This window comes from Lontra canadensis, unplaced genomic scaffold (genome assembly GCF_010015895.1).
Source record: "Lontra canadensis isolate GAN:19392208 unplaced genomic scaffold, GSC_riverotter_1.0 scaffold41, whole genome shotgun sequence".
NCBI classification, from domain to species: Eukaryota; Metazoa; Chordata; class Mammalia; order Carnivora; family Mustelidae; genus Lontra; species Lontra canadensis.
In genome coordinates, this window is record NW_022631035.1 from 7,233,986 (window position 1) to 7,259,587 (window position 25,602).

Genomic DNA, 25,602 nt, shown 5'->3' on the forward strand with positions numbered 1-25,602 from the left:
CTGCCCGCTGCTGCTGCTGCTGCTGCTGCTGCTGCTGCAGCCAAAGGTGGGCGAGGGACGGGGCGAGGGTGGGGGCTGGCCCCCGCCCCCCCCCCGCCCCCACACTCCCCAGAGAGGCCTTCTGAAGGACTTTGTAAGGTGGTGGTGAGCTCCAGGAGGGTTGTCAGGAGCTGGGATGGGGTGGGTTCAAGGAAGACCCTCCCCAGGAGTCACAAGTTATCCACTTGTGAGATGGAGACCAGGGGTATGGGGCGGGGGTGTGACGCAGTCAGGCCAGTCGACTGGCCCCTGACGCACATCACTGGTGCTGAGTCGTCAGACTGCGTGGGGCCAGGGTGAGGCCTTGACACAGCTGGGAACCCCACCTACAGACCACAGGCTCCCACTTCTGGCCAAATCTGGGTACAGGAGGACAGAAGGATTAAGCAGCCTGGCAGTGGAGGGGCCCATTGGATGGACTCTGCCCTTGATGCCTTTGAGGGGCTCCCCCAGCCTCAGGGGCAGGACCCAGCACACCTCTGTCACCTGTCACTTGGGTCAACCACCTCCCTGTTTTCCTTGTGACATTTATATTCCCTTTGACCAAAGTGCCCCAAGGGATCCATCCCTTCCTTCTCTCCTGGGGGGAGAAATCCAGGAGCACAGGTGGGGATCCAGAGGGGAGAGAGACAGAAAGGACAGGAAAGAGCGACGGGGTGGCCGCAGGAGAGAGTCTGGCATGGTCTGGGAGGAGGGAGGCGGGGAACTGGTTGGTAGGCGTGGAGGACTCACTCTGAAGATCAAGCTATGAAGTCAGACCCAAGCTCAAGTCCTCCCCGGCCACATGACCTTGAGCCTGTGACCTGGCTGCACCTGTTTTCTTGGCCCCCAGGGTGTTAGGGCAAAACATGAACTACCAGGGGAAGGTGAGCAAGAGATAACTGGTGGCTTTGGGTCTCTTTCCCACAGATGACGTGGCCCCCTATTTCAAGACAGAGCCCGTGCGGACGCAGGTGCACCTGGAGGGGAACCGCCTGGTGCTCACGTGCATGGCTGAGGGCAGCTGGCCGCTGGAGTTCAAGTGGCTCCACAACAACCGAGAGCTGACCAAGTTCTCCCTGGAGTACAGGCAAGCCTCCCCTTCCCTCCGTTCCCCCCGCTTCATCCCTACTGGCTGCCAGGGAAACCAGGATGGCAGTCCGTCTGGCAGGTTGGGGGTGAGAATTCCCACGCCAGTGCTACTGGGAGCCTGGGGTGGCGGAAGCTGGGGGACACAGACAGCTCTGCCCCAGGAGTAAGAGGCCCTGCTCTGCTGAGCCCAACAGAGGATGTCTAGGGAATGGGCCAGGGGTGCTACCCAGACGGGGTGGCCCATGCAACAGGGAACAGAGCAGAGACAATGGTTGGGGTAGGGGAGCCCACCAGCAGCTGTGGTTGTGCCTGTGACCAGAGCCTCCCCATCCCCAACCGCTGAGAACTCTGCTATCTCCCAGGGGCACTGAAAGGGCCTCGGTCCTGACACATGGCCTGGGGGAGGGGCATGTGGCAACGTGGGTTCAGTGAGGGAATACCTTGTATTTGGGGGCAGTGGGGTTGTGACATGGAGGTGGCCTGCCCTGGGCCTTGGGGCTTGTCCCCACTCCATGTTTGTGCCCATGCCCAGAGCTCTGGACTGGCTCGTCCCTCCCCAGGACACTGCCAAGTTAGGGAGAAAGGAGAGGAGGGACGGGCACAGGGTTGCAGTGAAGCGGGTTTCTGCTGGCAGCCTGAGCCGCTGCCCAAGCCCAGCCTGGCCTCCAGCACTTTCCTCCTGGCAGTCCCTCCCTCCTGCTCCTATCTTCCCATCTCATCTCTGCCTGTTTTTACTGGCTCCCAACCCTGTGGCTGGTGATTAATCCCCAGGCCTGATGTGCATAATCGGTTTTGTTGGGGAAACAAGATTGTCTTGCCCTGGGGATGTTGATACAGATCTCCCACCGGGGACCGGAATGCAAATGAGAGGAGGGTATTTAATTGCTTCAGGGTCTGTCGTTTCCTGAAAACCCTCCTTTTCTTTGCCAAACACGGAGGCCAGAGTTTAGGATGCACCACCTTGGAGCCCCAGATTCCTTCTACCCCAACCCTGGACTGGATTGGCTGGCTGTGGGGGGGGGGGCAGCCACTTTGTCAGAGGAGGGAGCAGGAGGACCCAGGACAGGAGAACCACCTTCCCTTCTGTAGGGTGAGAGCCCAGGGCCCTCCAGTGTCGGCCATTCTGGGCGGTGGGTCTCCAGGAAGCTCAGGAGGGAGACTGGGGGGTGCTCCCATGAGCAGCCCCTGGGGTGGTTTTCAGCTGGGGGCCCAGAGCCCTCCTGGCTGCTGCAGTTAGGGGGAGTTAGGGCAGTCTTTGTGAAGAGCCCCTGCCTCCTTCGGGCGGGGGACATGCCTGCACGGGAGCACCAGGAGCACGTGGAGGGCACACCGCAGGTGTAAGCCTGCCCCTGGCTTCTGCTGGCCGGGAGCTGGACCAGGATCCAGGAAGAGGAGGCGGCTCAGTTCCTCATCATTCTGTCCCGCCGACAATCCTAGGAGTCAGTTCAGTTTTTTTCTCCCGTTTGGTGGGCAGACTGGGGCTCAGAGACATGAAACACTTCACCCAAGTTCACATTGTTGAGCTGGGTTCAAATATAAGTCGTCTGGCTCCAGGGCTGGAGGTCCTTTACGTCCCAGCGTCTCATTGAGGAAGGACCGCTTCCTTAATATGCATCCCACGCAGCCGCTACTCACCGTGCTCCGCCGTTTCTAGAAAACAGAGCAGGGGCGGGGAATGCAAGCTCTGTTGACCCTTGAACAACATGGGTTGAGCTGCGTGGGCCCGCTCACACGCGGATGTTTTCGGTTCAGTACAGCACAGCGCGGTAAATGTGTTTTCTCTTCCTTATGGTTTTCTTAATAACATTTTCTTTACTCTAACCTACTTTCCTGGAAGAATGCAGTACGTAATGCATATAACGTACGAAATCCGTGAGGATTGCCTGGGTCTGGTCCTGGTCAGGCTTACCGTCAACAGTGAGCTGTTAGTAGTTGCATTTGGGGAGTCCAAAGTCCTACATGGATTTTCGACGGCGCAGGGGTCGGCGCCTGGCTCTCAGGGAAATTCAGAGTCATCTGGACTTTGTTTCCGACCTTGGTTAGGTGGCATTTTCAGGGGGACACAAATAAGCTTCCACTGAGGAAGCCCTTTTCCCTGAGTGGCCTTCAGAGGTCGTTAGGGTTGCTCTTGGAGGCACGCACCTTACCCACTGTTACTCCCACCTGACGTAACATGCCCACGAAACAGGACCTTCCCATCCCGGGACGTGGCAGCCTCCTGCTCGTGCCCTCTGTGCTGCCTCTGTTCAAACCGTCCTGTCCCCTCTACTTGGAGTATTGCACCTTCTAGAACCTTCTTTATCTCTCCTGCAGGGCCCCTTCAGAAATCCTTTCCCGATAGTTCACACGTGTGTTCTCAATCAATATCTCTCTGCCTCGGTCTCACAACACACGCACACTCAGGTCTGCCTCTCTCTGCCCTTTGTGATCGTCCACAATACACCCCGTTACGCCTCCTGCCTTCTCTTCATTTATACGTGACGCTGCGAGTTAGCCACAGACCTGAGGTCAGGGCTTCGGGAACCTTGGCATTTCCGGGGTCCTCGGGGCTCAGAACAGAGAACTTGATCCTGCCCGGACGCGCTCTCTCCTCCAGGCCGCTCAGCAGCGCCACCTCTGGGTGCAGACTTCATTCTCATGGGGTGGGTGACACTGAGGAGTTCATGGTCACAGGCTCATACCCCCATGATTTTAGGGCAGAAGGAGCATCCCTGAAGTTCCACGTGGTAAGTCCCAGGGAAGGAATCTGCTTGGTCCAGCTTGGGTCGTCCCACTTATTTTTGTAAAGTTGTTTAAGAATTTGGAGACATCATGTCCCTTCACCCCTAAGGAGAATTTCCCAAGAATAAAGTGTTCTCCTATAGAACCACAGGACAACGTTCCCACTGGGGAAATGTCACATGGATAGGGTGCCACTATCTCACATGCGGCCCAAACTCACATTTCTCTGTCCGGGTGATGTCCTTGTGGCCATTTTTACTATTGTTTGATACCAGATCTAATACCAGATCTAATACCAACCACACACTAAATCTGGTTGTCAGGACTCTTAGACTCTGTCAATCTAGAATCATCCCTCATTGTTCCTCCCGTCTTTCATGGCATCAACATCTCTGAGAGCCCAGCCTATTTTGCAGAAATGTCCCCTAGTATAGACTTGTCCAGTTCTAGCCTCCGGATTAAACTCATGTTAATCCTTTGGGGCAAGAATATTACCCAGGTGTGTGCCCGTCTCCGGGCTTCATACGCTAAGGCCCTCAGCATCCACTTTCCCCGTTATTGGTGATGATGTTGGGTTTCCTCAGTTGGTCAAGGTAAGGTGTACCAGATTTCTCCATTGTCAAGGTATGGAAATATCCTCTCGCCTTTGCGGGGGTGACTGGAAACTGTGGATACTCTCCTTTCCAGGAATCCCTCACCCCGTGGTTGAGCACCGATCAATGAGTCTACCCTGAATCCGTCATTAACATTGTGATGGTGATAAGCAGATTTTCTACTAATATCATTTTTTTCCCTTATATTTTATGTCATCCTTTTGTAAAGGAGATCTTCCCTTTCTCATCTCCTTCTAAGTAAGATAGCACCAGTGTGAACTGATGGATAATTTTCCCTGTTCAATGCGTCTTCATCTATCCCTGTCATTCTTCATGTTGATGCTCAGTCATAATCCGTAATTGGCCAGCGGAGCTTCTTCGAGCTACATCCTGGGTCTTTTGGCCACGTCCCTGCTGGATTTCTAGCACTCTCTTGCTTTTTGGCTCAATAAAATGTTCCAGATTCGCCTTTGAAATACATGCACACCAAAAATTGCATCCCAGAGGAGGGTGGCTGGCTTCTCATCCCGTGGTTCTCTGGGCACTGCTTACTACTTCCTGTCTCTTGCAAACCCCAGGCTTTGAGTTGGGTGATCACATCCAATTCTCAGGCAGAACGATGGCTGAATTTACTCAGCAAGTCAAGAGAAAATAAGACTCCCAAGTGCCGTCTTAAATCTCACTGGTTCCTACCGTCTACAAAGGAAGAAGTTTGCATTCACATCCAGTCTCCACGGGCCTTTATTTTCAGTGGGATCTGGAACCGAAGGGGCATGCCATGCACGTGTGTTTTGTGTGTATGCACACGTGTGTGTGACATTTACCCGAAGGGAACCCTGGGCGTCCTTCTGAGTGCGAGTGTCTGGGACGAGTTGGTGGGGCCACATCCATCCCTGGGGGGCCGAGTGCAGAGAGCATGGGCTTTGGATCTAGGGCCTCCTGAATATAATCACGCCCCTACCACCACCCAGCTCTGTGACCATGGCCAGAATTAGCCACAATATACTTGTTTTCTCATCTTGGAAGAGGGCACATGCCTACTTTGGGAGGTTATAGTTAGAATCAAATGAGAGGCTATGGGACGAGCCCTGTTGCTGGTGTCATGGACTAGATGGCACCTTCTAGGATGATACGAGGTGTTTGTCTCGACAGAATAACAGGACAGGTCTGCTCACAAACCCACCTGATCTCATGTGCAAGCGAATGCATCCCTGAGGTGGTCCTGGAGGCTCTGAACACCTATACCAAGGCCACCGTCATGGTCCGGGACCCTTCTTGGAAATTTTTTTTTTTTTTTTTTGTCAAGTGCTGTGAGAGCCCCCTGTTGGTGGTCTGTCTGACCTGTTCTGAAACCAGCCTTGAACTCCCAATTTGAGAAGTAAAGTGTCTCTAACCTTGGGCGGTACCACTTAGGTATACAAAGCAGTATCAGACTCTAAGGAAATGACATCTCTTTTCCCATATGGGTGAGACCCTGCAGGGGAAGACCGTCCCAAAGGTTCGGGCGCTGTTCCCGCTGCCTTCCTCTTTCAGTGGAACAGGTGCATGGCTTCCTGCAGTGACTCTCCGTGTGTGTCTTCGGGGTGGGCAGGAGGAAGTTGTAAAACAATCCTCAGTAGGAGGTAGAAGGTCTAATGTGTTTGTTGGCCTCTGTGCGTGTGTGCGCATGTCGGGGTGGGTAAATGAGGGGGGTGAGAGTCCTTCATACTCTTGTACACATGTGTAACCAGTGTCAGTCTATGTCTGTGCAAAACATGTTGGCGTGTTGGCCTAACTCCCTAACCAGTGGGATGGTGACACATGAAAGATCGGGGCCTGCTGTGTTCCCCAGAGCTTCTACCATCAGATCCTATCCCCCCTACTCCTTCCTCTCAGCCCCCCTCCTCTGCCCTCCCTTCCCCTCCCCTCCCTTCTCCCCAGGCTGCTTCCATTCTGCCTCCATTTGCTTCCACAGAACCAGCCAGGGCTGCACAGTTGGGGACGACCCACCCGCTCAAGAAATGGCAGGTCAGGCAGGAGCAATGGGGGAGGTGGGAGGGGGGATGGACCCGAACCACCTGTCCTTGTGACCACATCCTGTCAAAGCCATCCACCGGGTTCTGCTGCCCTGCCCTGCTCATGCTTTCTCCCCTATTTTTCCTCACCCTTAACATCGGATCAGAAGAACGAACCAGCTGGGTGGATCTCACACACACACACGTGCACACACGCACACACACACACATACACACTCCCACGCTTGGTTAATAAAACCTACACCGTCTCACAGCAGCATTAGGTGAGTGTTGGAGCCTGGAGCTCAGAGGGGTTCTGGAACTTGCCTGCGGTCATAAAGAGAGCAAGGGGCAGATCCAGGAAGTCTGTCTGACCGGAACGTGTTACTGTCCTACCCGTAGAGACACAGCTGGGGTCCCGATCAGGCTCCTCTTATCCATGCTCCTTCCACTGTATGTCATTCTCCTGCCCTGAGAGGCAGGAAGCCAGGGGCCCCCTCCGACCCCCTGATGTGCATGCTAGAGGGAATGAGGCCAGCAGAGGCGGAGTCCCAGCCCTAAGGCCCCAGCTGGCCCCTGACTGGCCTGGAGAAGAGCAGGTGTGTGAAGGGGAAGCTGGGATGAGCCAGGCAGGGCATCTGGCTGGCCTCAAGCTGGGTCCCCAGCCCCACTGCCGGGCTGCTGTGCCTAGTGGGGGAGCTGTGGTGTTGGGGCACTGCACGCGGGCTCAGCCCCAGAGAGTAAAGCCCCGTGGCCAAGGCAGAGCCGCAGGCCTGCCACAGCCCTTGCTAGGGGCACAAAGCAGGGGACACATGTGGAGAGGCTGCAGCCTTTGAAATTCTTTAGAGGAGAGGATGAAGAGAAGCTCTCCGAGCCAGCTGCTTTGTCTCTAGCTTATCCTCTGGCCTGCCCTTAGAAGTGAGAGCAGGCAGCAGAGGCGGGGAACACAGAGGCCAGCGGGCTTCCCAGAGGCCACTGGAGCGCCTGCCACGTGGGTGCCTGGGACTGAGCCAAGCTCTTACCAACAGTGGTTCTGGGAGGTTAGAGCCTCATAGCGAGGAGTCACAGCTTGGAGAGACACAGCAACATGCCCAGGGTCGCACAGCCAGACCTGGGAGTCAGGTTTAACCCAGGATCTTTTGGACACCAAGCCTGCATTCCTCCCCCTCCCGGCCCACCCCACTCCGAGCTGTCTGGCCATGTTTGTCCCCCGCTCCACCCCGCAGAGCAGTGGCACTGGCAGGACCCTGCTTTCTGGAGTTGGCCCCAGCCAGTCTTCTAAACCAGCACAGGAGAACCAGTCTTGGGGACTTAATGGGCCCAGCCCTGTTTGAAGGATTTAGCATACGTTAACTCTTGAAAACAAGCCATCAGAATGATCACCCACCTCATGCCAGACCCCTTGCCGGCCCCTTTCCTTTAGGCTCCGTTCTCCATCCCTAAACTTAAGCAACTCCTTCAGGAGAGGCATCTTGGTAGTGAGGGACACGAGGCCTCGTGGCTTAGTTCCCTGAAGTCGTAGAAGATGATCTCCCTACCGGCCTGATGGACGGGCGTCAGGAGAGGCCCATGTTTGCCGGGTCATGAAGGGCAGATCTGGGACCTTCTGCCCACCGGGCACGGAGCTGGGCCAGGAGATCAATAAGGAAGGTCACTGCCAGCCCCGCCCTTCCCTGCGCCCTGTGCAAACGTTTGTTCTAGCCGAGGAGTCTGCGGTGCTGTTGTGGCCCATAAGGGCCTCGACTAGGGAGGGACAGCAGGTGGAAAGACCAAGAGAGGGTCCTAGAGAAGTTCGGGGCCACCCATGAGAGATGTTGAACTTGAACTGGGAGGGGAAGAGGCATTGGTGTGGACGTGGCGTGAATGGCCCCAGGGGTGGGGAGGGGGAAGGGGCAGCCTGTGTGCAGACACCGGGTGCTGAGTAAGCCGGGAGAACCCCCACCCCCGTGGAGCTCGCAGTCCGAACAGAAGCAGAATGCCGTCTTTCTGCACATATTAACGGACCCCAGTTTCGATGCGTGCTATCGAGGGAAAGCACAAGTCGGACGTGTCACCAGGGACACTGAGACCTAAAGAGAGTTAGAAGGGGCAGAAGGGGGCTTTCAGACGGAGCCGAGCGCCCAGACACTGAGGCCCGGGGAGCTGGAAGATGGCCAGCGTGGACAGAGGGCAGGACCCCGGAGGAACAGATGGCGTCCGTTAGGACGGGGCCTGCTGGCTGTCTTAGGGAGCTCTTATCTCAAGCCAACAGCGATGTGGGGCCCCTGACGCATTTGTCACAGAGAACGGACACGATCGGGTGTCCATTTTCAAACCACGTAGCCAGGCAGCTGGGTGGGGAGTGGGCTCGTGGGGAGCAGGTGGGAGCCGGGCTGGGCAGTCATGGCGGGAGAGGGCTGGCCGGGCCCCCTTGGAGGCAGTGGGGATGGAGGTACGGATGGGTCTGACATGGAGACCTGTCTGGGAGGCAGAATTGATAGGACTGGATGATGGGCTAGATGTATGGGGGAGGGAAGGAGGAAGGGAGTGGAGAAGACGCTGGAAGGGACACTGGGAAGTCTTCAGGCTCCCTTAGGGTGTCCGGTGAGACTTCCGGTGGCAGGGCCCAGCAGGCAGGAAGGAATGGAGGAGAAAAGCCCAAGCTGAAGGTCTCGATTTAGGTGTCACTGTCGTCACCATGATGGCTGACACCTTAGGAACGAGTGGGATGAGAGAGTGGGTACAGCACAGGGGAAAGGGCTTCAGAGCCCGGGAGGCAGGTGAACAAGAGGTAAAAACCTGCCCAGCAGCATGAAGCCACCTGGCCACGACGGAGATTGGGGTGTCACAGAGGGGGGCGTTGGGAAGGACCAAGTGGCCAGCTGTGTCAGCAGCTCTGGGACACTACCAACTGTCAGCTTGACTGAGGGACAGAGGTGACCTCAGGGAGAGAGAAGAGGGCTGGATGAGGGGCCCGTGAAAGGGACAGTGTGGGGGCAGGGATGAGCCTGAGAACCTTCTGGGCTGCGTCCGGTAAGTGGTGGGTGGTCTCTGGAGGATTTGGGTCAAGGGAGCCTCAAGACCTTTGGTGTCCTGGTCCTGCCCTTCTGTCCCGTCTCCTCTCTCACCAACACCCTTGGCTCAAGGGCAGAAGGAGCCCTCTCCCAGTGGTCTCTGCTGTCCAGTACCCTTTGCTTTTACCTGTCCCCAACCTGGCCCGTCTGTACACACCTTTGATGCCCACTCTCTCTTGACAAGGCATCAGCATCCCCCCAGTATGAATCCAGTCCGGACCCTCAAGGTGACCCCTGCCTCGGTTGCCCGATCTGTCGAATGGGAATGATGACACCAGTCGCCACCTCCCAGAGGGTCGTGAATGTCACGTGAGGTGAAGCACGCAGAAGGGTGTCTGGTCATTGGTGGCTGTGTGAGGGGAAACAGTGGCCCGGAAGCCAGCCCAGAAACACCCACCCACGTCCACCCCACAGGGCAGGCTGTCCCCACTCCTTCGGCCTGGTCAGGGTCTCATTCTGCCGCTCCTATGAGGTCGAGGTTCATCTTCCACAACAAAGCCAGACCCACGCACCCCTTGCCAGCCTCTTCGGAGGGGGACTCTGATTTGGCCGTGAGCTTGGACATCTTGTCTGAAAATTGAAGGCTGCCGGTGAGAAAGCCAGAGTGTAGGAATTAGTTATGATGGGCATAAATCGAATTTTAATAGAGATGTACGTGGCACAGAGCCAGTGTACTCAGGCAGAGGGAAGGTAGTAATTAAAAGTTAACGAGTTTAGAGATGTCGTAATCCTTGGGGAGGGATGGGGAAGGTGGGCTGGGAGGAGGGAGAGGCCCCCAGCCAAGCGTGCTGTCCTTCCCCTGACCCAGAGGCCCTCCTCCTGCTCCTGAGCGGCCTGGGAGGGAAGGAGGGCTGCAAGGAGCCCGGCAGACCCCACGTGTGCACACACAGGGCAGGCTTCCAATGACGACGGGGTGGGGGGAGGTCGTAGCAGAGTTAAAGGAACCCCCCTCCCCCAGACAACACTCGTGCTGCCCACAAGGAAGACCACATGAGCAGGGTTTCTCAACCTGGGCACTGTTAGCATTTGGGGTTGGAGCATTTCTTATTGGGGGGGCTGCCCTGTACCCTACACCGTGTTTCCCAGCATCCCCAGCCTCTACCCGCCACATGCCAGCAACCCCCTCCCCCCTCAAATGGGACAACCCAAAATGTCTGCAGAACTGTCCAGTGTGCCCTGGGGGGCCACATCCACCCCATTGAGAACCAGTGGTTGAGAGCGAGGCCCCCGTGCCCCCCAGACCCTCCCAGCTGGAGCCAGGGCTGCCCCCGTGCATGCAGGCGTCCTGCCACGCTCGAGTCAGTGGCTGGCTTGGTGTGAGCACAGCTGGCCAGGCATCGGAGGACCCGAGGGCAGGACTGGCTGGCCACGCTCATGGGGGACTCTCCTGCCCCGCTTCTTTGTTTTTTCCCGATAGTCCAAGTAACAACGAGCTGCGTATCTTGGAAGCTTTATTTGTTTCCGGGCATGGGATGGATGGGCGGGTAGGACAAATCCAGGGGACAGCTGAGAAGACAGGCTGGGAGAGACCCAGGGCCTGGCCCAAGTCCATTCACCCAATGGGCAGAAGGGCAGAAGGGTTTGCTCCTCAGCTCTGGCAGTCCTGCTGGGAGAGGACACAGCCTCTCAGTTCTGGGGGAGCATCCCCGACCCCATTCCCACAGGTGCCCAGGAACACGGGGGCACAGTCCTCCCCCTGCTTTAGGACAGGTTCTTCCTGGACCTCAGAGGGCCAGCTGTGGCCTCGGGGTTTGCTGGTGAGTGACAGAAGCCAAGAGAAAGGTGACAGGGAGAGCCCCGGAGAGTCAGGGCAGGTGGTGGGCGGCAAGGGGCACAGCTGGCTCCCTGTGCCTCTGGCTGACGTTGCAATAATTATGTCAATTAAGATGAATAAGTTCAAAATGTAAGGGGAAAAAGGGAAACAAGAAGCAAAAGTCTCTGAAGCATTGGCTGTCTCGGTTTCCATAGCAACCCGGCTCTCACATTCTCATTACTGGGTCCTGACTGGGGGAGGAAGTGGGCCCCCCCCACTCCCGCAGAGGCGGGAGATGAATGGTGGGTGTCACCTCGCTGGACTCCGAGCTGAGGGTGCGGGGCCTGGGGGCACATGCTCTGGGCCTGGACAGACTCCCATGGTCCCGGCCTGCATCTGGGCTGAGCCCTCGGTCCTACAGCCAGGACACCCTGAAAGGACACCCGGAGAGGACAGTGGCTTTCCTCCGAAACCAGAGACCGGGTGTGAGGGTCAGAACAGCCACTCCAACCCAGACCCCCTGCGCTCCCATGCAGTGCTGCTCGGGTCTGACCGGGTGCCCGGGTCGTGCGGTGCTCTGGGCTGATCGAAGGCAGAGACTCCACGGTCCAGGCTGATTCAGTGACACGTTCCTCTGCTGGCAGGCTGAACCCTTCAGGAGGCAGGAGGTGCTGGCCTCGTCTCTCTGTCCCCTTGGATGTCTGCTGAGTTCTCCTAGTGTCTCCATGGGTTCAGATGGGTTGTAAGCATCACTCCAAGGTGCCGTGGCCTGAGAGCCCTCGCAGGTGGGGCAGAGAGGACCTCCCCGTGCCTCATGGACCCCCTGAAGCCTGAGCAGGCAGGGAGTATGCTGTGTTTCCTCCGTTGACATCTGTAGTAGACACAGCCCCGGGTGTCCATCCAGGGCCCATGTGTGGGCTCCCTGCAGGACCCATCGCACGGGCGCGCACATTGTGAACTCACAGGGTTCACGCCCACAGACGGTCCCAGGAATCCACGAAGCACTTACTAGGTTCCTGTTTCACAGATGCAGAAACTAACACCCAAGGGATAAAGTGACATGCCCTGGGTTACACAGCAAATTAGGGATGGGGCAAGGGATGTGCACTAGCTAGCTGCCAGCTTCACTGCTGGAACATTCTAGAGCACACAGGTGGGCACACACAAGCCTCGCTCTCTCTTCTGCCCATTCCCCTCCTCCCATTTTGCAGGGACCGGCAGACTGTCCGGAGCCAATCCCAACAGCCCTGGGATGGGGAGCGGAGGCCCCCAGATCCCCCAGAGTGCAGAATAGAACATGCGGGCGAAGCGCTTGCCGCCACTTTAATGAAAGGCTCCCAAAGAAAGCTCTGATGAACAGAGGCTATTTATTTCTACCGCAAGGAAACTTAACATGCAAATGAGGAAGGGCTTGATCATTCATTACCTGAAATTGACAGATTTAAATCTGGCCCTCATTCCTGGGAACCAGTGCACAGAGCGGGGCACGGGGCGGGCAGGCGTGGCCCGAGGCCCTTGGGGAGGTGGGGAGAGGTGGTCTCCATCAGAGGCACATATGGTTTTTATCTGGGATAGTCCAATATATGGAAATGAGATGTTCATTCTTTCTCCCCACACAGCTGGACTGGAGACCCCAGCGTGCCCTGAGAACTCCCCCTCCCCAGATCTTCCTGTCTTCCTGTGGGCCTCCCCCCCTCTGGCTTTCAGCCACGACACAGAAACTAATTAGATCTTGACTCAGTTATGTGCTCAGGCAGGCAAGTGATCTAGACAGATGCCTGGGGAGTTGATAAGGACCCCTTCTTCCTGGGGGCTACTGCTGCCTGACTCCTCTCTCCCTACCCATACCCCTCAGAGCCACTTTCTGGCCCTTGCCTGGGGTGTCGCTACCTGGGAGGGTTCATGGTCTCTGCCCCATGTCTTTGTCCTCCCAAGAGGAGTCTCTGCGGTGTCCCACTTTCCTACTCTCTGACCAGTGGGGTGCCGAGGTGTTTGTGACTTTGAATTTCCCACCCTGGCCAAGGAAGAGACCTGCTCCCAGCCGGCTGCCCTAGCCTGCATATGCAGAACATCCTGGGAGTGGGAGGAGGGGTGGGGGTTGGGAGCAGGGGTCTCAGCTCCATCTGGCAACCTCTGGGGGGCTCCGTGTCAGCAGGGAGCAGGTGGGGCTCACAGAGGACTTAGGGAGGGGAAAGGCCATTCTTCCTGCAGAATGGGGAATAGTAAACAAGTAAGACAATCCCATGGGCACAGACTCTAGGGGTCAACCCACAGCATGTCCAGAAACTCCAACCATTATACCTTCTCCTTTACCTTTGACCCCTTGGGAATATACGGAGATGGGGGACCCCGCCCACAGGAGCGTGCTCGGCCTGACGTTGGCCGCAGCCTCTGGTCAGATACTTATTGCTGTCCAGGAGAACATTCCAGAACTTCATGACTGAACAACCATGATTTCCCATTTCTCTGCTGGTCTGTGCTGGGCACACATGAAGGTACATTCTGCTGGGCATCTGCTGGGCTGGGCTGGGCCGGACCGGACAGCTGTGCTGCTGGTCTTTTTTCCCATGGCGTACCATCCTTCATGGCCTAGTGGTTTCAGGGCCTGGCGCTCTGAGAGGTGAATGCAGAAGCTGCAAGGCTCTTTAGGCCTGGGCTTCAGAAAGTTCCACCAGATTCTATTGGTGAAAGCAAGTCACAGGGTCAGTCCAGATTTAGCAGGAGGAGTGAGTTGAGTTTGATTGAGCTGTTGCGAAATATTAGAGCCATGCTCTTCAGGCTCCCGCATCCGATCTGGCTGGTGCCTGGCTGTGCACACGGATTACCTTTTCCAGATGGACGCTCACAGGCGGGTCCTCAGGGCCTCATTAATGCCATTCTGGCCCGGTTCCCCCCAGTACATTCCCCTGAAGTCACTTTTGAGGGTGACTTTAGAAAACCCAAAGAGAATGGGCAGAGGTGGCAGTGAGGCATGCTGGACAGAGGCCAGAAAAGTCAGGGCCGGTGGGATTGTGTTCAGAGCCCGCTGCCTGGGGTCTGAGCAGGTGTTCAGAGAAGGGTGGGGAGGGGAGGCTGCTCTGGTTGCCCCAGCCTTGGCTCTGCTCTCTGGGCAAGGACTTGTCCTGGATGAGTGGGCTTTGGGCCCTCAGTTATGGGGGCTCTCAGGGCCGAGGGCAGTGCTCCCTCCTCACAGGATGGATGACTAAGTGAAAAGTAATAACTTTAATAACCCAGTGGCAGCTCACTCTTAGGTGCTTACGACACTCCTCACACTGGCCCCGTCTTAAGCCCATCATAGGTGCCCTGTCATGGCACCCTCATGACCGGCCTTCAGGGAGGGACTAGAGCCTGGTGGTTAAAAGCCCAAAATCTAGAGGCAGCCCCCTGGGGCTCTGCCACCTACTGGCTGTGTGATCTCTGGCAAGTTACTTAACCTCTCTGTGCCTTGATTGCCTCAGCTTTTTCATCTGCCAAATTCGGATAAAATTAATTCTGACCTCACAGAGTAGCCAGTGAGGAATAAATGCATTTTCGTAATACAGGGGACTGAAGATGATACCTGGTTTAGGTTATTATTAATTGTTATTATTACCTCTATCTTATAGATGAGGACATAGAGGCAGAGAGAGATCAGGCAACTTGCCCACAACAAGTAAAACACACTTCACGGTCAGAAACCCTCCTTCTCCACCAGTGCCCACCGCCCCACGAGCATTTGCCCCCACAACCCCCTGCACAGCCCCTGGTGCTGCTGGTCATTGGGGCATGTTTCTGACCTCATCAGAAGGGCAGCCAGGACTCTCACAAAGGAAGAGACCTTGGAGTCAGGAGCGTGCTGCCTGGGTGCCTGAGCCTTGGGACTTAGGGAGGAGAAATGCACTGACATCTGAAGCTTGGCGCCAGGTAGTGGAGAGAAAATCGTCAGCCCTGACCTTGAACCAGGTCTCCTGGAGGACTGAGGAATGGAATGGGCATCTCATCCCCCGCCCTGCCGGAGCTGCCAACAGCAGGCGCTCAAGGTGGCCGGGGACGTCTCTTCCCAGCGTGCCTCCACCTGACCTGCCCGGGCCAGCTGGGGACCCCCCCAGGGTGACTGGGCTGTATCCTCCTGCCTCATCAACATTCATTAATGCCACAAACATCTGGCCTGGTGAAGGCCAGGGAGCAGGACGTGGCTGGGCAGAGCCTGGCAGAGTTCATTCAATCACCCACCCTCCGAGCCCACCCAGGGCTCCCGCTCTGAGTGAGTGCTTCCCACGCCCGTACACCCCACCCCCTTTGTGTGAATTAGCCAATATCCTGTGTGGTGTGGTGATGAAAAGGGCCATAAGAAAGTCCTTCCCGCTCAGAGCTGAACGAATCCCCGCTCCCTCCTGTGCTCTGGGACTTGGAGATGCCCAGGAGCCTAGGTTCGGTTCCCAGGGCAGCACAGTGTCTTGCGGATAGCGATAGGAACTGATGGGAGCGGAATGGCCCGGAAGTGGATATGGGCAGCAGTGTGTTTCTAAGCAGGGGACAGCGGTGGCAGTCACATCGCTGTCTCAACACAAGGCGGCACAGCACCTTGGACGCACGGTCTCACTGTTCTGCCTTGTTGCTGCCAATCTCAGAGCCTAACCCAGTGCCTGGCCTGTCGTGCACCCACCCCCACCCCCGGTCCGGGCCGAATGATTAATAAAGCAGCACACACGAGGACACATTTCTCGAGTGCTTCCCAAGCTTCGGATACCGTCCTAAGCGCTTTGCAGTCAGTTCTGCTGGAAGGTAAAAACCAGCACACTATGCAAAACCATGCAGTAAAAAACATAGGACTAATGGGGGAGATGGGGTGCGGGAACACCACTCAAAACCTTCATTAGGGACCCATTAAAAAAAAAGAGAGCAGCCCACTAAAGCCAATCATGCAGGCTCCCGTGTGATCGGTGGGTGAGAAGTGCAGAAATCCTACAGCTACTCCGGCCCTCCGCCTCGGCAAGGGGTCCGCTGTTGGGTCAGTCAGCTTGGGGAAGTAGGAGGCTGAAGGCTGCAGCTCCCCAGTTTCTGTGAGCTGGGGGAGGGAGGGGTGTCTGGGATGGAAAGGAAAGTTGTAGGAGCAGACCCGGGACGGGGGGGGGGGGGGAGGCTGAAGATGATTGGGGGGTGCGTGGGGAATCTGGGTCTGCGGCCAGAGTCAGCTGTGTGCGTTTCATGCGTTTACCTGGGGTTTTTTGGGGGGACAAATCACACGCAGGCAAATTCAGAACTCAGGCTGTGCTTACACTGTTCCCCACCCTCCACGTGTCCCTGCAGAGTGGAGAGAGAAGGCTCCCGGTGGCCCCTTTCCAGCCCTCCCTTCAGCCGGCGGGTCTAATTAGGAGGCCGCATCTCTGCCAGGGCGCAGAGAGGCCATAAAGGCAGCGTCTCCCCCTGCACGTGGGAGGCTAGGGAGGCCGAGAAAAAGCAAAGCAGGCCCTCCGCCAGGCCCTCCCCGATTTGGTCACAAAGCACAAGCAGTTTGGCTCCTGGAGGCCGGATTTCCTAGCAGTCTCTTAGTATGTGTAAAAAGAACAAAAAAGGCCCCTGAGGAATTTCAGCCAGGTGCCAGCAGCCCAGGACAAAGGAGCCTCCTTTTCTGCCCCAGAGGCGGAGGCAGCAGAGAGCCCTGGGAGAAATTCCTGAACATCCCTGTAGACAGAAGACGGGCCCCACTTCTTGCCTCTCTGTTCTTCCTTTCTCTTCTCTTTCCTTTCAAATAAATAAATAAGTAAGTAAGTAAGTAAGTAAGTAAATAACTAACTAACTAACTAACTAACCACAGTGGCCCCCAGGGCCCCCTCCGACCTCAGGATTCCTTCCATCCCCGTCGTGTTTTGAAAATCCATCTGCGGGCCTGAACTCCTTGACCCCAGACAGGTCTTGGCGTCTCTCTGCTGCTGGCGAGAAAACCCGTTGTCCTGTCCCACTGTGCGCTTTGCAAAATGATCCCAGATCCTGTGACTCTCGGCTCGTCTCATCGGTGATTCTTTCTGTGGGGCTCCTGGGTCAGGACCAGACTGGCAGCTCCCGGGAGGCATTTCCGTCTGGGCTGTGCCCGCTGATCGGCAGGGGCACCAGGTCAGGGGCAGGTGTGGGGCGGGACAGGTTTGGGTTCAGATGGGTCTGACGTTGAAAGTCGCTTTTGCTGCGCGCCCTCTGTCTGGTGACCTAAGGTGACCTGCTCAGTCGCTGGGAGCCCAGGGCCCTGGCTATAAAATGAGGTGGGGGTCCCTTCCCCCTGCAGTGAGTGTGGAGGTGAACAGATAATGCATTCTCGGTGTTCGCTCAGAACCGGATCCTCTTATCGCTGTTCGAGAGAGTGGGGGCCGTCCCCACGGACTCTCCCCACAGCGACAGTCCCACCTGTGCCTGCAGAGTGGCCACGTTGGGCCTCCCTCCGCCCCTACCTATCTTCTTGCTCCAAGTCTGTGGGGACCACCACGCTCATAGCAGCCCTTAATGAAGTTCTTTGCCCTGTTCATTAAGGGCAGTTAACTGGCCCGGAAGGTCGCAGGGCGGACAGACACCCTCCCCGGCCAACTCTAGCCTGGGCTGTCATGGTGTCAGCAGCCTCTGGCTCGATAATGCCACCAGCCCTCTCATTGACCACAGGCCCCAGGATCAATCCGAGTGTCGCGGCGTCTCCCGGTGGGTGCCGGGAGGCTCAGGGCCACGCACAGGGCTCCCGGGGAAGCAGGGAGGCCAGAACAGGGAGGGGACGCCCGGCAGAGGGTCCTGTGCTGCCCAAATGAACCATCCATCAGGAAATGGTGATCCAGGCCCACAGGTTGTGTCTTGTCCGAGCAGCTGCCTCGGGCCATTCTACAACAACCAGCCCAGCTCAGCCCTCCGGCTGCCTGCTTCGTAGGGGTCTGCAGAGAACGGGCAGCGTCCAGCGTCATCCCCGACCCTCCACCCCCCTCCCACATTGTCTCAGAGACGTTGTATTATTAATACAAATAAGTTTGTATTTATAACAAATAAACACACTTAGTAACTTAGAACAAAGCACACGCATTCTCCTGCAGTTCCAGGGGTCAGAAATCCTAAAATCCAGGCGACAACAGGGCAGCCTTCCTGTCCAAGGCAAGAGGGGAGAAAAACCCTCCCTCCCATCTTCCCCTTTCCCAGCTTCTAGAGGTGACTGTGTCCCTCGGCTCTGGCTCTGCACCCCTCCAGCCTCTGCTGTCCTCCTCACATCACGCTTGCAGCAGGACGCTTGGGACCACGTCGGGCCCCTCAAGTCATCCAGGATCATGCCCCCATCTCGAGTTCGTAGCTAATTCACAGCAGAGGAGTCCCTGTTGCCATCTGTGAGTCACTAGAGCTGCCATCAGAAAGTGCCAGAAACCAGGGGTGGGGGGAAGAAGCTTAAAGCAATAGGCCTGGATTCTGTCTCGTTTTGGAGGCTAGAGGTCTGAAATCAAGGTGTCCACAGGGCCCCTCTGTCTGTGGCTCCCAAGCCCCCATGCCCAGTCCCCATCGTGTGGCCCTCCTCTAGCTTCTGGTGTGGTCGGCACTCCTGGGCCCATGGCCCTGTCACTCTAGTCTCTGCCTCCAGTGGCCCGTGACCCTCTCCCTGTGTGTTTCTGTCTGTCTCTTACAAGGTCACCAGTCATCTTGGATTAGGGTCCATCCTCGTGTCCTCATCTGAACTTCTTGCCTCTGCTAAGACCCTGTTTCCAAATAAGGACACAGTTACACGTATCGGGGTTAGGATGTCAACATAGCTCTTTAGGGAACCACGTTCCACCATCACCTCCTATAAGGTGACACACTCACAGGCTTTGGGAATTCAGATGTGGACGCCTCTGGGCGGCAGTGTGTGATCATCTACATGGCCCTCTCCTCCACTCGTCCAGAGAATGTTCGTTGAGCATTTTTTCAGACGTGGTGCACAGGGGACATGGGACTGTGCACAAGGCATGACCTCAGGGGGACACATACGGGCACATAGAACATTATATTCACTTGTGACAAGTGTACCAGCTCTGGCTGGTAGAAGGAGGAGAGAATCCTGGGACAACCCAGGGGGATTGAGGAAGGCTTCCTGGAGGAGACATCCTGTTACCGAAACCCCAGTTTGGCTGCCCATCGCTTAAAAAGCCACTATTTGAGAGACGAATTTTGATTGGAAAGGAATATCAGCTTTATTCAGGAGGCCAGCCACCTGGGGAGAAGGCGGACTCTTGTCCAAAGTTGGCTCTGAGGTTTCTGCCTGGCCCAGAGATGTTTAACAGGGTTTAATCAGTTAAGGGAGTAGAGCATTCTGTGACATTTCTTGATGACGTACAGACTAGATGATGCCACGTACAGAGTTGTCTCGGTGCTTGGGGGTTGTGCAAGAAGTTCTAGTTCCTTGGGGGGGGGCGTGGGAAGGGGGTGTGTGTGTAAGAGAGCCTGGTGTTGTGCACAAGTGCTCTTGTCTTTCTGCAAAGGAGGGCAAGGTCTCCAGATGCACCAAGGGACGTCCGTGAGTTCATGGTGTGACCTTAAAAAAGAAAAACATTTGGGTAAAAGATCACTAGGCTAATCAGAGAGCCCAGGCGGCTTCAACAGACTTGCTGGCTTCTGTGGCCTAGGAGCCTTCCAGTCCTTCATTCTGCAAGGCCAGCGGTCTGCAGACCTCAAAAGAAAGCAAATGGCTTTAGGTCTGTAGGCAAAGAATGTGTTCACGGCCTGAGGGCGCTTACAGTCCTGCCGGAAAGCAGAAAGGGACCCTGTGGGCTGAGGGGCTCTGGTGGAGAGGTGAGGGGCAGAAGTGCCAGAAGTCTGGTAGAGCTGGAGAGTGGGGCCAGCAGTGAGCTTTCCATTTCCTGGAGGCAGGTGTCTTCCCAAGCACCTGTGCCCAGCCCGGTCCCTGCAGGCTACAGGTGCCACAGACGCCTTCGGTATTAGCAAGTCCCAGCTGCTCCCACATCTCTGTCCCTCACCCATACCTGGGGGCACCCCAAGCTCCCAAGGTTCCAGCCACCCCCCTGTGGCCACAGGGGTGATGCTGAGGCAGGAGAAGGGATGTGAGTACGTAGACCCAACACCTGTGACCCAGCATCCCTCTCCCCATATTCTGCAGTCGGAGTCGGGGTCCTCCCCTTCTGTCTTTTGCAGTCCTCCAGGTGGTGGGGGCACCCACTGTCCCCAAGTCCTCCACACTCCGAATGTCCGCGGTCTGTCAGGGGTGAGCCCATGACCGTCTTGCACCTTCCGAGGACCTTGGGGACAGTGATGCTCACCTGTCCTATGCCTGCTCCTGCTCCAGAGGACCCTCAGGCCTCCCTCAGCCCCCCACCACCACCAGGCTGCCACACCTCCCTTCCAAGGGTGACCCCTTCCCCGGTCAGAGCACAGCGGCTCCCTTCCTTCCCCGCAACGCCATTAGCACAAGCCACTTGGGTGCGTAACACTCTTCCCGAAGGTGTGGGAGGGGAATTGCAGCACAGGCTAGAAACGGCTGAAAATAGAAGAGCAGAAATCACGGTGCCTGAATTGCCCCGCCAGCCCTCACCACAGCGGGGATCTTCCTGACATCATCCTCCCAGGACCAGCCGCCCCCAAGATCCGTCTACTTCCTGTGTGGGGGCAGCTTATGCCTCTGTGTGTCTGTCTGTCTGTCCGTCTCTCCCTGTCCTTCACTCGCTGCCTCTCCCTGTGTCTGTGTCTCTCTCTGGTTCTCTCTCTCTCTCTGTCCCTGCATGTGTGTCTCTCTGTGTCTCTCCCCACCCCACCATCTCTCCGTCTCTCTCTCCTTCCCCTCTCGTCCCTCCATCAGCAGTCTCTCTGTGTGTAAGGGGAAAGAATGTAGATAGTCAGCACTTTCTTCTTCCAGGCAAGCCCCAGGAAGGAGAGACCCCAAACTATCGGGTTCACGTCCCCTGAGGTACCTCCCGTCTGTGGAATAGACTGCCTCTGTGTGCGAGGTCCTCATTCGCTGTGTGACCTGGGCAGGTTACTTAATTCCTCTGGACCGTTTTCTCATCTATGAACTGAGCTTCCTGTTAGCATAAGCCCGTCCGGGATCGTGAGCTTTAGCTGAGCTGATATATGTTAGATACATGACGCTTTTTATCCTAGTGCTAATTACGTTAATGATATAATGGTACATTACTATTATCTATTTTCTGGTACATGTACTTTCCCCTTTAAATCACTATGGACAGACTTTTGCTTTCTTTCCTGAGGAATCTTTGCAAAAGCAAACCCATGAGGTGGGGCCCATTTCCAGCCTGACGCTGCCCCGTGGCCAGTGCTTAGAGCACATGCTGTCTGCCTGCTGCAGGAAGAAGGGGTACGGGGTGTGTGTCCGCAGGTCTGGGAGGACACCTGTGCACACTGGGACTTGCTGTGTCTCCTGTCGCCCAAAAGCCCATGGAAAGAGAGAAGGAAGCCTGGGTCCCCAGAGCTCAGCCACCCGCCACCATCCCCACAGCCTGTGTCAGTCTTGGCCATCTGTGGTGACACCTGCAGGCCCAGAGCCCCCGCGGACCCCCTAATGGATGGAGAGGCTCAGCTGCTTCCCCCACCGACCCCCACCCCCCACTCCGTCTGAGCACAGCTCACTTGAGGCAAAGAGGCCTTGTGGCTGAGTCACGGAGAGCCCACACCTTAGTGAGGGAGCCCAGGGAAGGAGCACCAGGTGGGGAGGATCTCTTTGCCCCAAACCTCAGTCCCTCCTTGTCCAGCTTCCCTCCTCCCCACACACGATCCCTCTGGAGAGAAAAGTCCTAGCATCAAGGGGTCAGTCTCCAGGGGCTCCCTTGCCCCTAGATGATGTGGTTTGGTGGGAGAGAATGTGTGTGTGCGTGACCAGACATCCGGGTGTCCTGAGCGCATCTGAGTGCGGCAGCCGGCGTGCTGGGGCCTCCCAAACGGGGTGGATTGGGGTGCCTGGGGTGATCTCAGATAGGAGTGGCTGGACATGGGGTCACCCAGGAGTGTTACCTGTGTACATGAGTGTGTACGCATGAGTGTGTGTCTGGGCTGTGAGTGTGCACGTGTACATGTGTATATATACTGAGCACCTTGCGTGAGTGTGCACAGGTATGCATGACCATATGCACAGTGTGTGCAGGTATGCATGTGTGCAAACGTGGGTGTGTGCACAAGCACTCATGTGCTGGGTGTGTGTGTGCCCATGTGTATGTGTTGCATGAATATACTTGTGTGTGCACAACTTTGTACATGTGTGCATGAATGTGCATGCATGTGGGTGTAAGCGTGTGCACGTGGGTGCAAACACGAATGTGCCTGTGTGGGTGTGCGGTTGTCCGTGTGTGTGTACACACATGTGCATGCGCGCACACACCCCCTTCCTCTGTGTGAGCACCCGCGCGTGCATCTCCGGGCGTCTGATTTATTAACGAGGACAATACAAGGAGAGTGTGCCTATTACTTGTGGTGTCCGCATCATCTCCTGACAGCTTCGTGGAATTGAAATATCTTATTTAATGCGAGTAAGAATCATTTTAAATATCAACTGTGACACTCAAGGACTCGGACCGAAAAGGGCACTGTGTGTTTCCTCCAGTGCCAGAGAAGATGCCACATTTGTTAGGTCCTCATTTTCTCCCTGCCCCGCTCGTGTGGCTCAGAGTCCGTCATCTGTCCTGACTCCTCCCCGCCTCACTGTGAGCCCCGCCCCCGGAGCTCATCTCTCCATCTCGGAGGAGGGGACTGAGCCGCAGGGTCCCGCGGGCCAAGTCAGGACACTGTGAGGGGACAGGAGAACTGTGCGGGTCATTTCTTCCCACCCTGGCCAAGCCCTGCCCCAAGGCTCTCCCCCCCCAGCCCCACTCTCCCCCGCTGCATTTGACCCACTGATGGGGACAAAGCAAGGCTTGCTCAGCGCTGGCCACTCTGCCACTGTTAGGAAGCCTGAGGAAGCCCAGTTACGTGCACACACGTGCAGTTATGGAAAGATCTCCTTGTCACGTGCGCAAAGCAAGGAGAACAGCTGAGGGAGGCCCCGAGTCTCCTGCTGTAAAGGGGAGGGATCGTGAACTTGCATTTGCTTGTGTTTGCATAGAGAAGTTCTGAAAAGCTACTCAGGAAGCTGGTCGCTGTTGCTGTGTGTGCGCGCGGGCACGTGGACCCGGGAGTGACCGGGCAGCTGGGGCACGGGAATGGGAGAGACGTTTCCTGTGCGCCTTTTCTCTGAGTCTTTGTGTCCTGTGAGTATGTTTCCTAGAAGAAATCAATCAATAAGTGGTCCTTTGAGGGAGTCTCGAGGTGGGTGATGCTGGGTATTCCCCAGTCCCTCGAGCCGTGACCTGTGACTCTTTGTCGTCGGAGGGAGAATAAAGTTTCAGGTCAGACAGGAAGAGGTGCCCCTTCCCTGCCATCCCCTGCGTCCCCAAAGCTCAGGGTCTGCACTTAGAGGACACAAACCGAGGTGACCAGGAGGTTGGAAGGTCAGGCTGGCGGCAGGAAGTCCACTGGGGTCAGGAAGCTGAGAGGAGCAGCCTTTGGAAGCGGATCTGTCATTTTCACTGTCGCCAGTGTCCCTGAGGAGGCAGAAGAGCAGGGCACCTCCTCTGCTGGCTGCTGAGGGGCTGAGGTCAGGCTCCTCTACCTGTAAAGGGGGCATGGCAGGTCCTTCACTGGTGACTGGGGTCAGTTGGGGTTCACACGCCCATGGGGAAGCCAGAGAATTTGCCAGGCAAGGGAATCTGACGCTTGGTGTGAGCCCCTCCTGGATCCCCACTCCGGTGGAAGGTTTCTGCCACACCCCCTCATCCTCCGCTCTGAACCTGCACATCTCACCCCATACCTCCCACTCCCCACCAGTGACTCATACACCTGCTCCCTCATCTGTCAAGCATTGTGCTGCACCTACCATATGCCTGGCGATTATGTCTGGGGCCTCTTATGGTGAGCCCATCAAAGACGGCATCATTGTCCCCATTTTACAGACAGCAAAACTGAGGCTTGTGAGGTTCTATAATGGGCCCAGCCCACATTCCTAAGAAAGAGTAAAAGGGAGGAGCACCTGCCTTAGTCAGTCAAGCGTCTGCCTTCTGCTCAGGTCATGATCCCAGGGTCCAGGCTCCCTGCTAGGTGGGGAATCTGTTTCTTCCTCTGTCCCTCCCCCACTGCTCGTGCTCTCTCTCTCGCTCTCTCTCGATCTCTGAAATAAATAAATAAAATCTTTTAAAAAAAAGAGAGAGAAAGAGTAGAGGGAAAAGTCAAGCCTAAATTTTTCTGAGTCAGAGGCTCCAGTGCTTTCTCCAATGCCCTGCTCCCCCTTGGGCAGATCAGGTGTAGGGCAGTCCATCCATCCCCGTGCCCCTGGAGGGGACCCAGCCAGGGCCAGGCTCCTCCACTTCCCTGCCAGGTCAGCGGCTGCAGGTGGGTGGGGCAGACGGCTCTGCGGGTGGAGTGTGTCCAGAGGGGCCAGAAGGGAGCACTTCATGAATAACGAGTGTGGCTACTGTCATTACCAAGGCTGTGTACAACACGCTAGATTTGCAAGCTGAGATGCTGGCCAGCTGCCCCGTCCACCCGCCTGGGAGGCAGGGAGACCGAAGCTGCAATTGGGGTGGAGTGAGCGGGCTTCCCTGGTAGGAAAGGCAGTGGGCGGAACTGTTACTTTAAATAATGTTGCCATCCACCCAGAAATAGGTCTCCCAGGCGGGGAGGAGAGGGAGGCTAGAGGATGGAGAGGAGACTGCACCCAGCTCTGCCAGGCCAGGGAGCGTCTGGCCTCAATTACAGGGGGACTGAAGGGAGACCCAGGACCAGTGCCCCTTTTCTGGCCTTGGGGGAGGGGCCAGCCTGCAGCCAGTTGACCTTCCCCGGGGCCCCAGGGGTTCCTGGCTGAAACAAATAGAAATAGAGCCTTCTGCAGAAATCTACTTTTATTAAAGTTTAAATTTCACCACGCATCACTGACATCAGCAAACAGACCCGCATCCAATGAGTCCCTGGTGTCTGTTTTATAATGTATACTTAAATTATGTGCTCAAAGTGCATTTTTACATTTTATTTTTAAAATAAAGGCAATATATGCATACAATAAAAGAAATTCTGATGGCACAGAAAGACATAAAAATAGACGTTTCCCTCCCTCCCCACCCAGCACTTCTCCCAAAAGGGAGGTAACAGGTATCCATCGAGTAGCCCCGTCTGGAAAACGTTTTATGTGCCTATATGATATATATGCAAATAGATACATTTTAGGTACTTGTATCATATGCAAATATATACATTTTCCGTAAGTGTGATCGTGCGTATGCAAATATGTACAAATGTGTATACTGTTTCATTTACCCACATGGTATCATACCATTTACGCTCTTCTTTTTTTTTTTTTTTTTTCTGGTCCACAAACTGAAATTATTTTTACTGGGTTGATTTGCATGATCGTA

General features: G+C 56.1%; 1 protein-coding gene across 1 annotated transcript in view; it reads left to right on the forward strand.

Moving 5' to 3' along the window:
• SDK2 (sidekick cell adhesion molecule 2) overlaps positions 1-25,602 on the forward strand; it is a 245,342-nt gene that overhangs the window by 115,155 nt on the left and 104,585 nt on the right. Inside the window, exon 2 of the mRNA XM_032870716.1 lies at positions 949-1,108. Coding sequence (XP_032726607.1) covers positions 949-1,108 — 160 coding nt within the window. The remainder of the gene's footprint in view (positions 1-948; positions 1,109-25,602) is intronic.